This window comes from Suncus etruscus, chromosome 2 (assembly GCF_024139225.1).
Source record: "Suncus etruscus isolate mSunEtr1 chromosome 2, mSunEtr1.pri.cur, whole genome shotgun sequence".
In the NCBI taxonomy this organism is placed as follows: Eukaryota; Metazoa; Chordata; class Mammalia; order Eulipotyphla; family Soricidae; genus Suncus; species Suncus etruscus.
Genome location: NC_064849.1, coordinates 56646410 through 56660760, shown reverse-complemented (window position 1 = coordinate 56660760; position 14351 = coordinate 56646410). Strand labels below are relative to the sequence as shown.

The following is a 14351-nucleotide window of genomic DNA, read 5'->3' as shown; positions in this document are numbered from 1 at the left end:
AAACGCATCCCTGTTTGTGGTGAAATTCATGAGATGAGCTGGAACTTCCAGCTCTTTTCTCTTTTGTGTCTGAAAGTTATTATTGCAAGAATGTCTTTCATTTTTCTTAAAACCCATAGATGAGTGAAACCATTTTGCGTCTTTCTCTCTCTCTCTCTCTGACTTATTTCCCTCAGCATGATAGATTCCACGTACATCCATATATAGAAAAATTTTATGAGTTCATCTCTCCTGACAGCTGCATAATATTCCATTGTGTATATGTACCACAGTTTCTTTAGCCATTCATCTGTTGAAGGGCATCTTGGTTGTTTCCAGAGTCTTGCTATGGTAAATAGTGCTGCAATGAATATAGGTGCAAGGAAGGGATTTTTGTATTGTATTTTTAAGTTCCTAGGTTATATTCCTAGAAGTGGTATAGCTGGGTCATATGGGAGCTCGATTTCAAGTTTTTGGAGGAATCTCCATATCGCTTTCCATAAAGGTTGAACTAGACGGCATTCCCACCAGCAGTGGATAAGAGTTCCTTTCTCTCCACATCCCCGCCAACACTGCTTGTTCTCATTCGTTGTGATGTGTACCAATCTCTGGGGTGTGAGGTGGTACCTCATAGTAGTTTTGATTTACATCTCCCTGATGATTAGTGATGTGGAGCATTTTTTCATGTGTCTTTTGGCCATTTTTATTTCTTCTTTGTCAAAGTGTCTGTCCATTTCTTCTCCCCATTTTTTGATGGGATTAGATGTTTTTTTTTCTTGTAAATTTCTGTCAGTGCCTTGTATATTTTGGAGATTAGCCCCTTGTCTGATGGGTATTGGGTGAATAGTTTCTCCCACTCAGTGGGGGGCTCTTGTATCCTGGGCCCTATTTCTTTTGAGGTGCAGAAGCTTCTCAGCTTAATATATTCCCATCTGTTAATCTCTGCTTTCACTTGCTTGGAGAGTGCAGTTTCCTCTTTGAAGATGCCTTTAGTCTCAATGTCCTGGATGTTTTGCCAACGTGTTATTCTATATCTCTTATGGTTTCGGGTCTGATGTCGAGGTCTTTCATCCATTTGGATTTAAGCTTCGTACATGATGTTAGCTGGGGGTCTAAGTTCAATTTTTTGCAGGTGGCTAGCCAGTTGTGCCAACACCACTTGTTGAAGAGGCTTTCCCTGCTCCATTTAGGATTTCTTGCTCCTTTATCAAAAATTAGGTGATTGTATGTCTGGAGAACATTCTCTGAATATTCAAGCCTATTCCACTGATCTGAGGGCCTGTCTTTATTCCAATACCATGCTGTTTTGATAACTATTGCTTTGTAGTACAGTTTAAAGTTGGGGAAAGTAATTCCTCCCATATTCTTTTTCCCAATGATTGCTTTAGCTATTCTAGGGTATTTATTTTTCCAAACGAATTTCAAAAGTGCCTGATCCACTTCTTTGAAGAATGTCATGGGTATCTTTAGAGGGATCGCATTAAATCTGTACAGTGCTTTGGGGGGGGTATTGCCATTTTAATGATGTTAATCCTGCCAATCCATGAGCAGGGTATGTACTTCATTTTCCGCATGTCGTCTCTTATTTCTTGGAGCAGTTTTATAATTTTCTTTGTATAGGTCCTTCACATTTTTAGTCAAGTTGATCCCAAGATATTTGAGTTTGTGTGGCACTATTGTGAATGGGGTTGTTTGCTTAATGTCCATTTCTTCCTTATTACTAATTGGTGTATATAAAGGCCATTGATTTTTGTGTGTTAATTTTGTAGCCTGCCACCTTGCTATATGAGTCTATTGTTTCTAGAAGCTTTTTCGTAGAGACTTTAGGGTTTTCTAAGTAGAATATCATGTCATCTGCAAACAGCGAGAGCTTGACTTCTTCCTTTCCTATCTGGATTCCCTTGATATCTTTTTCTTGCCTAATCACTATACGAGTACTTCCAGTGCTATGTTGAATAGGAGTGGTGAGAGTGGACAGCCTTGTCTGTCAGAATTTAGAGGAAAGGCTTTCAGTTTTTCTCCATTGAGGACAATATTTGCCACTGGCTTGTGGTAGATGGCCTTAACTATATTGAGAAAGGTTCCTTCCATTCCCATCTTGCTGAGAGTTTTGATCAAGAATGGGTGTTGGACCTTATCAAATGCGTTCTCTGCGTCTATTGATATGATCATGTGATTTCTATTTTTCTTGATGTTGATGTGTATTGTGTTGATAGATTTACGGATGTTAAACCAGCCTTGCATTCCTGGGATGAAACCTACTTGATCATAGTGGATGGTCTTCTTAATGAGGCATTGAATCCTATTTGCCAGGATTTTGTTGAGGATCTTTGCATCTGTATTCATCAGCGATATTGGTCTGTAATTTTCTTTTTTGGTAGCATCTCTGTCTGGTTTAGGTATCAAGGTGATGTTGGCTTCATAAAAGCTATTTGGAAGTGTCCTGTTTTTTTTTGATTTCATGAAAGAGTCTTGCCAGGATTGGTAGAAGTTCCTCTTGAAAGGTTTGAAAGAATTCATTAGTAAATCCATCTGGGCCTGGGAATTTGTTTTTGGGCAGACATTTGATTACTGTCTTAATTTCCTCAATAGTGATGGGGGTGTTTAGATAGGCTACATCCTCTTCATTCAACCGTGGAAGATTTTCTTTCTTTCTTTCTTTCTTTCTTTCTTTCTTTCTTTCTTTCTTTCTTTCTTTCTTTCTTTCTTTCTTTCTTTCTTTCTTTCTTTCTTTCTTTCTTTCTTTCTTTCTTTCTTTCTTTCTTTCTTTCTTTCTTTCTTTCTTTCTCTCTCTCTCTCTCTCTCTTTCTTTCTTTCTTTCTTTCTTTCTTTCTTTCTTTCTTTCTTTCTTTCTTTCTTTCTTTCTCTCTCTCTCTCTCTTTCTTTCTTTCTTTCTTTCTTTCTTTCTTTCTTTCTTTCTTTCTTTCTTTCTTTCTTTCTCTCTCTCTCTCTCTCTTTCCTTCCTTTCTTTCTTTCTTTCTTTCTTTCTTTCTTTCTTTCTTTCTTTCTTTCTTTCTTTCTTTCTTTCTTTCTTTCTTTCTTTCTTTCTTTCTTTCTCTCTTTCTCTCTCTCTTTCTCTCTTTCTTTCTTTCTCTCTTTCTTTTTTCTTCTTTCTTTCTCTCCCTCCCTCCCTCCCTCCCTCCCTCCCTCCCTCCCTCCCTTCCTTCCTTCCTTCCTTCCTTCCTTCCTTCCTTCCTTCCTTCCTTCCTTCCTTCCTTCCTTCCTTCCTTCCTTCCATGATTTGACCCTCACAAGCCATTTGAAAAATGGAACAAAAAGCCAAATGAAAATATGTTGAAGAGTGACTGGGCTGTAAAAAGTAGAAAATAGTAGATATAGATTTCTACAAGAATTATAGTAATTTGAAGTCTGTGGAATCAGAAAAGGTTTTTATTTTAAAGATAAAGAGATGTTAGAGAGTATTTTATATGTTCATAAGAACATATTTTTCCCTCAGTAGAGAGACAAATAGATGCTATAGGGGGAAAAAGGAGAAAAGGGGTAGCTCAGAAGAAAAAAGGGGGGCAAGAATTTACATGCTTTTCAGAGTATGGAGTGGAGGGTTTGATGTATACAGATTCTTAGTTACTATAGGAAAGATTGAATGAGTCAGATCAGAAGATAGACTGGATTGATTATAGGCATAATTTATGTTGAGTAATTTGTCTCATGAAAATGTATGTCAAGGATTTGTGATTGTATACAATGTTTAAATAACTTTATGGAACCTTTTACTATCTCAGAGCATGTTAGTAAAGAACTCATTTAGAGTCCCCAGAAGTTCCTTTTCTTAAGCCAGTTACTTTGTTTTTGGGTTGTTGTTGGATTATTTTTTTAATTTAAACCCATGATTTTCAAATTGTTCATAATACAATTGTTTTGGGCATCAGAGCTCCAGCAACAATCCCACCACCATCATTATCATGAGTTTCCCACTCACCCATCCAAGCCTTAGTCCCTTAGTAGGCACAAAATAATTATATTTTCCTTTGCTTGTTACAAAAATTGACATCAGAAAATAGCTCAGTAAAAGGAAATTTGCGAAAATGTTATGTCACATTGCTATTTGAAGTTTTTAAAGTCATTCAGGGTTTATTGAGCTATTTAATGCTAGTGAGTGTTTTGTGTTATTTATTGCACTTGGTTGGCTTCTAGGCTATCTCATTTGCTGTGCTTTTACTGGGTTATCAGTACTTTGGTATTTGGAGGTGTTTTTAACTGTAGAATGCATCAGGAGCTCTAAGATCTGTAGAACTGGGGCCATTCTCTGTCCAATCCATTCACAAGGCTGGTCTAGAGGTTTCAACCTGAAGACCAGTATGACTATATGTTGGCTTGGCTTGCTATTTCCTCCTTGATTAGTTGTAAATCTGTGAAGTTGAGCCATTGTTTAGCCATTGTTTAGTTGGCAGCTGCGGGGGGGGGGGGGGGGATATGGATGCTGAGGCTCTGGCAGTATGTGATCATGGTAGTGAAACCGACCACCACCCCCACCACCACCCTGTTTCAAGAAGAGTCCAGAGTTTTCATCCCCAGAAATAGGAGTTTCATCTGCTTGGCATCTACATAGATGAATTATGGGCCTTTTGTGTGGCCGTTACTGTAAGGTACAGTATTTGGTGTGACTGATGGGACTTTCTCAGGGCAGGAACTTATCCTGCCCTTTACCCGCTTCCAAGGGAGCCACAGCGTTTTTTCAACCCAGAGACTAGTGTGTAGCTATGAGTTTCATTGTCTTGGCTTGGTATTTCTTATGAGTCACGAAGCAGGATTATTGTTTATATTGTGACAGCTGAGAATTTGTCAACATTTTTTCTATATATTATCTTCCTCCCACATAGTTCTTTCACCCCTGGGGCCCCATTTGGTCCCTGGTGCCCCCCCAGTAGTGACTTACTTAGTCTTTCATTACATTATATTACTAATTTTAGTGTAACTACAAATTTAAGCTGTTCTTGCAACTTTGTGGACTGTGGGGTTTGTTCCCTGAGCATAAGCCACAGAATATCTTATTTCCTTACCTTTACTGCTCCCAACCCTCTTTTTTAAATGAAGTATCGAGGGTTTTCTACATAAAGTTTACATTTTACTGTCCAGGACCCTAGATGGGGTAAAGATGGAATGATATCTAAGCCACCTAACTTACATTTGGGCTTCTAAAGGACATTATTAAAAAGATTTCTTCAGGTAACTTTGCAGACTGTTAAGATCTTGGTGGTTTTTTGGGGGGTTTGGTTTTTGTGATGCTAGGAATTGAACCCAGAGTCTCCACACTACCACCAAAGCCACATCCCTGACACTTAAGATCTTTTTATATTTAAGTTACTGTTGTTCCCACCAGTTTAGGCTTTTTGAAAAAAAAAGAAAGAAAAAGAAAAAAAAGGTAAAAACGGGCTTTATTTGAAGGTACTGAAGAAAAGGGAAGGAGAAGATAAGGATAAGAAAAGGAGAGAGTAATGTGCTCAAGAACTGAAAATAGGCTTCTATAGAGGTGGAGAAGAGTCTGGACTTTATTTTTATTAATCTACCTTCAGATGTGGATTCTTCCAATACTGTATTGCCTAAGCAATTTATTTTTGTTCCCAGTTTTCACTTACCAAATGATGAACAAAGTTGTACTTGACAATTTAAAAGCCCCTGAGTGCTTCTGAGAACAAAACCAACTCTGTCCCCCTACTCGGCTTTGAAATTACTGGTCTCCTTTCCATTCCTTTCCCCTGTTCTGTTTTGATAATGATAAAGTTTGAAGGATCATTTAAGGATTAAGGATATGAGTATAAGGATTTAGCATGTGGCCAACTCCAGTTCATTTCTCAGCACCATGGCACCACTAGGTGACCCTCAATTCCTATTTCCCAAAAAGGATCCATGCTACATAGTGGCCTATTTTTTTGTTATTAGGGACTATCCTGGGGATTAAATCCTGAGTTTGTGCTCCAGCTTTTAGAGTCATCATCCTAATCCTAGATTAAATCTTGAACAGACATTTCTTGTTAGCAACATTATAGACACCTAGCTATATTGTATGTAATCTGGTACATAGTAGAGTTGTATATGCTCTGAATTGTCAGAGAGTGATAGTAAATAAGGGCTTAGGAGTAGATTTCCTGGGCTTAAATTTGCTAGGTTGAGCAACTTAAAATTAAAGAAAGATTTTTATTATGATTTATAGACTCTTTGAAGATTCTGACTTGACCAATTTTGCTCAATGCCTAATTTTTTTTTTGAGTCAACATTCAGAAAGAAAGTTTTCAATCTCATTTTACTTATTTTTCAGTTATATGTCCATTATCTGACATTTTTGCTCTGCTCGCTTGTATTTTAAGATTGCTTAAGTTGATTCTTCCAGCAGTTTATTTACTGGTTTTCTCATAGTGATGAACATCTAATTTGTATATACTTTTTAAATATTTTATACAAAAAGGTATTTATGGCTTAATACTAATGTTTTTCAATAGAAATCTTAGTCATTTACTCTGGGAGGATTATATTTTTTAATATGAATGTTGTTTTACAGCAGAAAAAGAAAACTAAGAACTTCAATCCACCAACACGTAGAAATTGGGAAAGTAATTACTTTGGGATGCCCCTCCAGGATCTGGTTACAGCTGAAAGACCTATACCACTATTTGTTGAAAAATGTGTGGAATTTATTGAAGATACAGGTAGGTAGAGGCATCATTGAAAGAGGTTTGACTTAAAGTTTTATTTTTTCTTACATCATCTGTTGGTCATGTTCATGATTCATTACAGCTCAATTTTTAAAAAGATACATAATTCTAATGATTAGAATTGCAGTTGTCTTAAGTGTTACTTCAAGCATTAATCAGATATTAAAGAAATTTGTTGTTTACTGGTAATGATACTGAAATGGCTAGTTGATAACAAAAGTTTAAAGTTTTTTCTGGAATAAGGAAAAACTTGGTTATTAAATTACTCCTGTTAAATAAAGAATATTATTTAAATGAGTAATTCAAAAGTTTTTACTTTTATGTCTTAATACTACTTAGTTCCCATCCTTCATATGAATTCTTCTTATAAAATTTATAATAATTCCTTTTTTTTTTTTTCTATTTTGGTTTTTTTGGGGGGGCCACACCTGGTGGTGCTCAGGGGTTACTCCTGGCTGTGCGCTCAGAAATAGTCCTGGCTTGAGACACTATATGGGACACGGGATCGAACTTGGCTCTGTCCTGGGTCAACCGCATGCAAGGCAAATGCCCTACTCCTATGCCTATCACTCCAGCCCCTCATAGTAATTCTTATTAGTATATGAAAGACAACTAACTTATGGTGTGACTTCGGCAGCACTAACTTAAAGGTATTAGTCTTGAGATTGATTGTTTTGTTTGGGGGCCATACCAGTCTTCCCTTGGAGATTATCCTGGCTCTGCCTCAGAAATTACTCTTGTCAGGCTCAGGGGACCAATAAGGGATGCCAGAGGTTGAACCTGAGTCTACTACTTGCAATGCTCTACCACCAGGAAGAACTCCTAGTCTTCAGCATATTTACATTTAATGAGTTTCCAGCAAAATACAACTGCTAATAATTGCTAATCAACAATGTCACCTCTCAATAGATCAACTAGACTAAAGTCCAATAAGGAAATACTGGCTTTGAAGGAAGAAATGGAAGAGAGGGGCTTAGAAGATAAAGGACTTTTCATTCTAATGAAAATTTCAGTGTTCTTTGAGTATTTCATTGCTCATTCTCTAGACTCTAGAGCATATAGGACACATTCTCCAAAATAGACCATGTGCTTGGATAGTTTTCACAAAGTCAAGGAGGTAGAAATTGATACCAAGTACTTTCTCAGCTTATGAAGTAGTGAAAGTAAATATTAATCACAATCACAAACAAACAGTGCAAATGCCTGGGAACTATTTCCTTAGTGTGCAACCAGTGGGTCAGAGAGAAAATCAAGAGATACCTGGAAACAAATGAAAATGAGAATACAAGCCACTCGTTGGACACAGAGAAAAGAAAAGAATGTTAGGGGGAAAGTTTTGCAAGTATTCATAGAAGACAGTTCTTCATCTGGTTTAATGAGAGTATCAGGATAGGGGAAAATCTCATTTTACTTAGAGTCATGAGCATGTTTACTTAAGCCGTTGTTTTAGGACTCAAGTATCTGGCCATTTTAATTACATGCTATACAATATCAGGTGCTGTGTGTGTGACATGCGCATGTGCATTCATGATAGGCATTTTAGTAAGTAATGTTAAATTTTGTTTCACATCAGATTGTGTCTGTTTATCTCTTTGCTTTTAAGTACACTTTAATTTCAGCATACTAGTGTTCATATCAATTTTGCATATTTCATTTTGGTTTTCAGGCCATTGCTTGTAATTAAATTCCCAGATCTTAATTTCTCCCACTATAGTGTGTTTCTGTATTCCTGAATGCTTTACTAAACCTTTCTGCCTGGATGATAACTTGGATTTGTTTAAATTCATCTTTCTTCAAGCTACTTTCTTTTCCTTGATTTTCCTTTTTCTGATAATGTGTTTCTTTCCCCAGTGCTATGGACTAAAGTATTTTTATGCCCTTTTTATCCATTTCACTCATATAACATTAAATTTTAATTAGCTTTGCCTTTGCTTATTTTTATCCATTTTCCAGTGATATACTGAGGTGTATTATATTTATATTGTTGTTCCTATTGATCCAGTTTTTCCCAAACTAAGATAGTTATGTCCTCTTTTAAAATATTGATTGCCTAGATAAGCAGCTATAAATTTCATAGCCTAAGATATAAGGCCTTTTTAATAAAATAATTTTTTGCAAGAAAACATGCAAAAATTAAGTTTAGTTTCAAAGTTACCTTATGGAAGCCAAAAATATTAAATCTTCCAGTGGACTCATTTCTAAGGAATGCAGTTCTTTCTGTTATCTTTTTTTCTCTATACATAGTTTTTCCCAGAGTAGGTTATAACTCCAGTTGGGGGTGGATTCTGTGACTTTAGATGCAATTGGGGAGTGCTTGTTTTTTTGTTTCTGTAAAGTAGATTTTCTGAGAGGTGCTTAGAATTTTTTTCCTGAAAGGGGCAACTAGGCAAGTTTAGGAAACTTTGCTGTAGACTCACTTTCTTACCAAGACCATACATTTTTCTGTCTTCGTTTATTTTTTTTTCCACATGAGCTTTCAGATTTTTTTAAGTAAAAGATCACAGAATATAATTCATCTTATGTACATGTGGTATTTAATACATAGTATTTGGGCTTATCAGATATTAACTGTAGTTATAAGTAATTTTATTACCCCTAAGAAAAACCCTGTCTATGTCCACTAGTCAGTCACTGCTCTTTCGCCTTTGCAATTTCTAGTAACCACTAATCTATTTTATGTCTAGATTTATCTATTGTAGCTATTTCTAATATCTAAAATAAAAATTGGTGACTTTTGGGAAGGGATCCACACCTGGCAATTCTCAGCACTTATTCCAGGCTCAGTACTTAGGAATCACTCCTGAAGGGGCTGTGAGGACCATATGTGATGCTGGATATTTAATCCAGATTGGCTGCATGCAAGGCAAACATCCTACCTTCTGTACTATTGCCCAGGCCCCAAAACTAATGACAGTGTTTTTCAATACTTGGTGCTTTTTTAAAAATCATAATGTTTTTGGTTTTGTATTTGGCTTACAGGGTTTTTGGTTTTGGTGTTATTGTTTGTTTTGGCAGTACCTAAAGGTGCTCTGGGCTTAATTCTGTCTCTGCTCAGGAAATCACTCCTGGAAGTGCTTGGGACCTAGAGTGAGTTGCATGCAAGATAGGCACCTAAACCGCAGTAATATCTCTCCAACCCCTCATACAGTTCTTGAGATTAGTTCACATGATGCCATGTTTCAGCACTTATCCTCCTTTTATGGATGAGCAGTATTCTATTGATGGACTTTGAAAGTATTGTTAATAGTGCTTCTGTTAACATTTAAGTATAAACATTCTCACATTTATGAATACTTAGAGTATTTACTTGAAAACTTGAGTTCTTTTTTATAAGGCTCATAGACCCTGAGCACCCAGCAGTGCTCAGGAGTCATTCTTGGCTCTTCACTGTTCATGCTGGAAGGAAGGAGAAGCATATGGAATGTTGGAGATCAAACCCAGTTTGGCCACATGCAAAGGAAATCCCTACCTGCAGTACTCTCGCTCAGGTCCCCTTGAGTACCTGCATTCTTTAGGGGGATTGTGTAGGAGTGTAACTTATTTTGAAAAGCTTGAGCTGCTTTTGTTACCCACCAGCAGTGTTTGAGGGCCTCCCATTTTTCACCAACATTTATTATATTTACTTTTCAATTAAGCCATTATTAGTGGGTATGAAATAATCCCTCATTAAATTCAGGTTTGCACTTCCTTAGTTATTAATGTTATACATTTTTTAAATGTAATTGGCAGTGGAGGATGGTCATATTCATTTGAGAAGTGTCTTCACTTGAGTCTTTTATCATTTTTTTTCATTAGGTTATCAATAATTTCCTTGCTGGACTATTAAGAGTTCTTTTTTATCCTTCATTCTTATCTTTTTTGGCTCCTATATTTGATAAACTCAGTTAATTAATTCTGTTAATTTCTTCTGTCTCCTCAGATCTGGGGTTAAACCACCCTAGTTTTTATTTGAATAATTTCACTTATCCCAGGATTTTTCTTTGATATATATTTATTTATATTTCTTATCATTTCTGTGTATTTGTTCGTCTTAGTTTCTATAGGTAATTTTGTTGTTTACATATTTTACAAACATTTATTTAGAGTCTTGGTCTACTTAGTACAATCACTTGTTTTCTCATGGTCATTTATTACTTCCTTTAGGGACCATACTGTTTTAGGATTTATTTTTTCCTCATGCCTGTTGAATATCAAAATATAACCTCTTTGGAAATCACATTTCCTCTTATCGTGGTTTGCATGGTTGTGGCTGCTTGCATGACTAGTTTTCTAAAAAATTTTTTAATCTCTGTATCCTTTGTCATTTGGAGCTACTCATATCTGTTCCATTAGCTTTGTGGCTAGCTGATGTTTTGATGGTTTCCTTAAATTATGGAGCCAATGGGGGAAATTCTTTTCAAGCTTTTGCAGATTGACATGCTGGGGCATTCTTTCAGCACTTAACCAAGCCACTTAAAATTCTGCCTGGCTCTTCACTTTTGGACAGACTTGCCAGTCAGAACTTAAAGCTTAGAATTTGTTGCCACAAAGCATTTTTTGAGTGCTTTCTAGACCTAAGCATATGTGTTGTCATCTCAATTCCCCCAGTACATAGGACCACTTTAAGACTCATTTCTCTTTCCTTTCTGACATTTATTTATTTTAGGCTTCTCCGTTTGTATGTTGCTAGTCTTGATTGTTGCTTTGTTCCCATTCAATTCTATACCATTCAATTCTTGTGAAGGTATTCCCCCTCTTGGTTAACATTTATGTTGAGTGATGAACAGGCAAACACTTTTGCTAGTTTTAGTAGCTTCTAGACAGGTTGAACTTCACAGCCACAATTCTTTGAGAATAAAATCTGTATTGCGCTTTCTGACACTGCAACCTGTATTACCTTTATAGTTGACACCAGTATGAGAGAGGTGGTAGGGGTACAATTAAAAATTATTTCTTCATCAACTCCCTTTTCTAGTATCTGTGATCTTTTTAACAGATTCTAGAGATATGCAGAAGTTTCTTCTGCCCATTTTGAGCATTTTTTTTTGTTTGTTTATGGAACAAAGCCTGGCTTGATATCATTCCCAATGGTGTTTATCAATATACTTTAACCTGTGCTTTATTTACCCTTTAGTTTGTTACTTAGTTTGGCTCTACAGGCTTCTAGTACTTCAAGGGTTGCTGTGGTATTTCAGCACTACAAGGCATAGGCAATATCACATCCTCAGGCTCTTGCACTTAAACTTTAGATCTCCAGAGGACCCCAGACCTTTTGAGCACTACTTTGAAAGTGTCCCCTTTCTTCAAAAACAATGAGCTTTAAATTCTTCCTAAATTTGAGTTTGGTGCATTTTTAGATAGATTGTCAGGTTGTTAGATTCAGATTCTCATTTTTGTTAGAAACACCAGCAGGGTATTCTTCAAAGTACATTGTGTCTTTTGAGACAGGATGTCAGTTTGTCTAATAAAGGTGATATGGGTCAAATTATTTTGATCGTTTGGTATTGTAACAAGTGTCACTGAATTTAAAACTTTGGACTTAATAACTTATATTTGTATGGGCATATTCTTTTCAGTGAGTTAGGTATTAATATATTTTTGTTCATTTATTTGTTGTTTTTGGGACACACTCTGCAGCTCTTAGGGGTTACTCCTGGCTCTTCTCTCAGAAAGTAGCTCCTGACAGGCTCCGGGGACCATATAGGATGCCAAGGTTCAAACCTGGTCGGCCACATGCAAGGCAAATACCCTACCCACTGTGCTATTGCTCCGGTCCTTAAGATCCATTTTTTTTATATTCAGATTATGCTAGTTTATATCCTTTTATTTTAAATTATATCCACATAATTTTTCAAATATTTTCATTACTTTCTGGTATAAGATGCAAGTAAAGAATTTACCTTTTTTTCCAAAGAACTTTTGTTTGGGTTGAATGGTATTTAAAAACCAATATTTGTAACTTTACCTTGTCCTCTTTCTTTGCATCAAAAAAGAAAAAAAATTTTTTTAAAAACGGAGAGGTATAAACATAGAATGATCACAGTCATTTGTGGGATATAGAAGAAGAATACAGTATGGTAATAATATTCAGACAATAGAGACCTGGGCCAGGAAGATTAGTCCATGTTAGGAAGCTTAAAACAAATAACAAGTATAGTTAAGGGAGTGCAGTTAGGGCAGAGGACTATGACAATAATAGTTATAAATGTACCTTGGACAAGAACTGTGATGAAAGGAAGTAAAAATATTATACATGATAACCCCTACTATAACAATATTGCAAATAACACTGCCTAAAAGGAAAAGAGAAAGAACGAGAGAGCAAATAAACATCTGCTATAGGATGTTAGGATATAGGGAAGGGCAGGAGGGAAACTGGGAACACTGGTGGCAGGAAATGTTCACTGGTGAAGGGTTGAGTGTTGGACATTGTATGACTGAAACTCAATCATGAACAATTTTGTAACTGTATATTATACAATTATTAAAGTAAAATGTATAAATCAAGCAGCAATTTAAAAAAACCAATATTGTGGCTATCTTTGTCAACACACAAAGCTAGTAAGTAAATATATTTTGCACTATATATTTTTGTATCCATATCACAGACATTCTTGTTTCTTATTTTAAATTCAACACTTGATGGGGCCGGGTAGGTGGCGCTGGAGGTAAGGTGTCTGCCTTGCAAGCGCTAGCCAAGGAAGGACCGCGGTTCGATCCCCCGGCGTCCCATATGGTCCCCCCAAGCCAGGGGCGATTTCTGAGCACATAGCCAGGAGTAACCCCTGAGCGTCAAACGGGTGTGGCCCAAAAACCAAAAATAAATAAATAAATAAATAAATTCAACACTTGAAACAGTGAGTTAGTGCTACACTTTCATTATATCACCTCAGTAATCAGTGTTAGTATTAGAGAGTTTGCACCTCCAACAGTGAGAGAGTTATAACTGGAAGATATTCCAGTTATCTTCAGTGTACTTTAAATTTTTTTTTTTATTTAAAGAAAATGCATCACACAGTTGACATAACTGATTATAATTCACTTGCTTCAAGATGAGGGAAAACAAGTTCTTAAAAATAGAAAGAAAAACTAGAAAATAAAATTGAAGGGACTGGAGCAATGGCGTGGAGTGGTAAGATGTCTTTCTTGCTGGCGCTAGCCTAGGACAGACTGCAGTTCGATCCCCCAGCATCCTATATGGTCCCCCAAGCCAGGAGCGATTTCTGAGCACATAGCCAGGAGTAATCCCTGAGCGTCACCTAGTTGTAGCCCCAAAATTCAAAATAAATAAATAAATAAAATTGAAGAGAAGAAAAAAGAAAGGAGAAAAAGTTCAGTAGCAAGTATATTTGTGAACATTATTGTATCTCCAATAAAGTCATTAATATAATAGCAGAAGGTTTAGCAAATTTATTTTTTTAACGATAAGAGATAAGAAATACAATATAAAAGGTGTGTGTGTGTGTGTGTGTGTGTGTGTGTGGCAGGTGGTATTGTTTGTATAGGCATAGCAAAATGTGGGGGAAATAGAAAGAAAATCCTTTGTTCTAAAAACAGGGAGATCTTACCCATGAAGTATCCTGGCATTAAGACCAACTCCAGGGCCCGGAGAGATAGCACAGTGGCATTTGCCTTGCAAGCAGCTGATCCAGGACCAAAGGTGGTTGGTTCGAATCCCAGTGTCCCATATGGTCCCCCATGCCTGCCAGGAGCTATTTCTGA

The 14351-nt window shown here is 36.5% G+C and overlaps 1 protein-coding gene across 3 annotated transcripts in view; it reads left to right on the top strand.

Annotated features, from left to right (window-relative positions):
* Nucleotides 1-14351, top strand: part of ARHGAP5 (Rho GTPase activating protein 5) — an 83308-nt gene that overhangs the window by 49009 nt on the left and 19948 nt on the right. For 2 of the 3 annotated variants that reach the window (XM_049766576.1, XM_049766575.1), the window contains exon 3: nt 6497-6644. In XM_049766576.1, the coding sequence (XP_049622533.1) occupies nt 6497-6644 (148 nt within the window). The remainder of the gene's footprint in view (nt 1-6496; nt 6645-14351) is intronic. The other variant, XM_049766577.1, reaches the window with a different exon arrangement.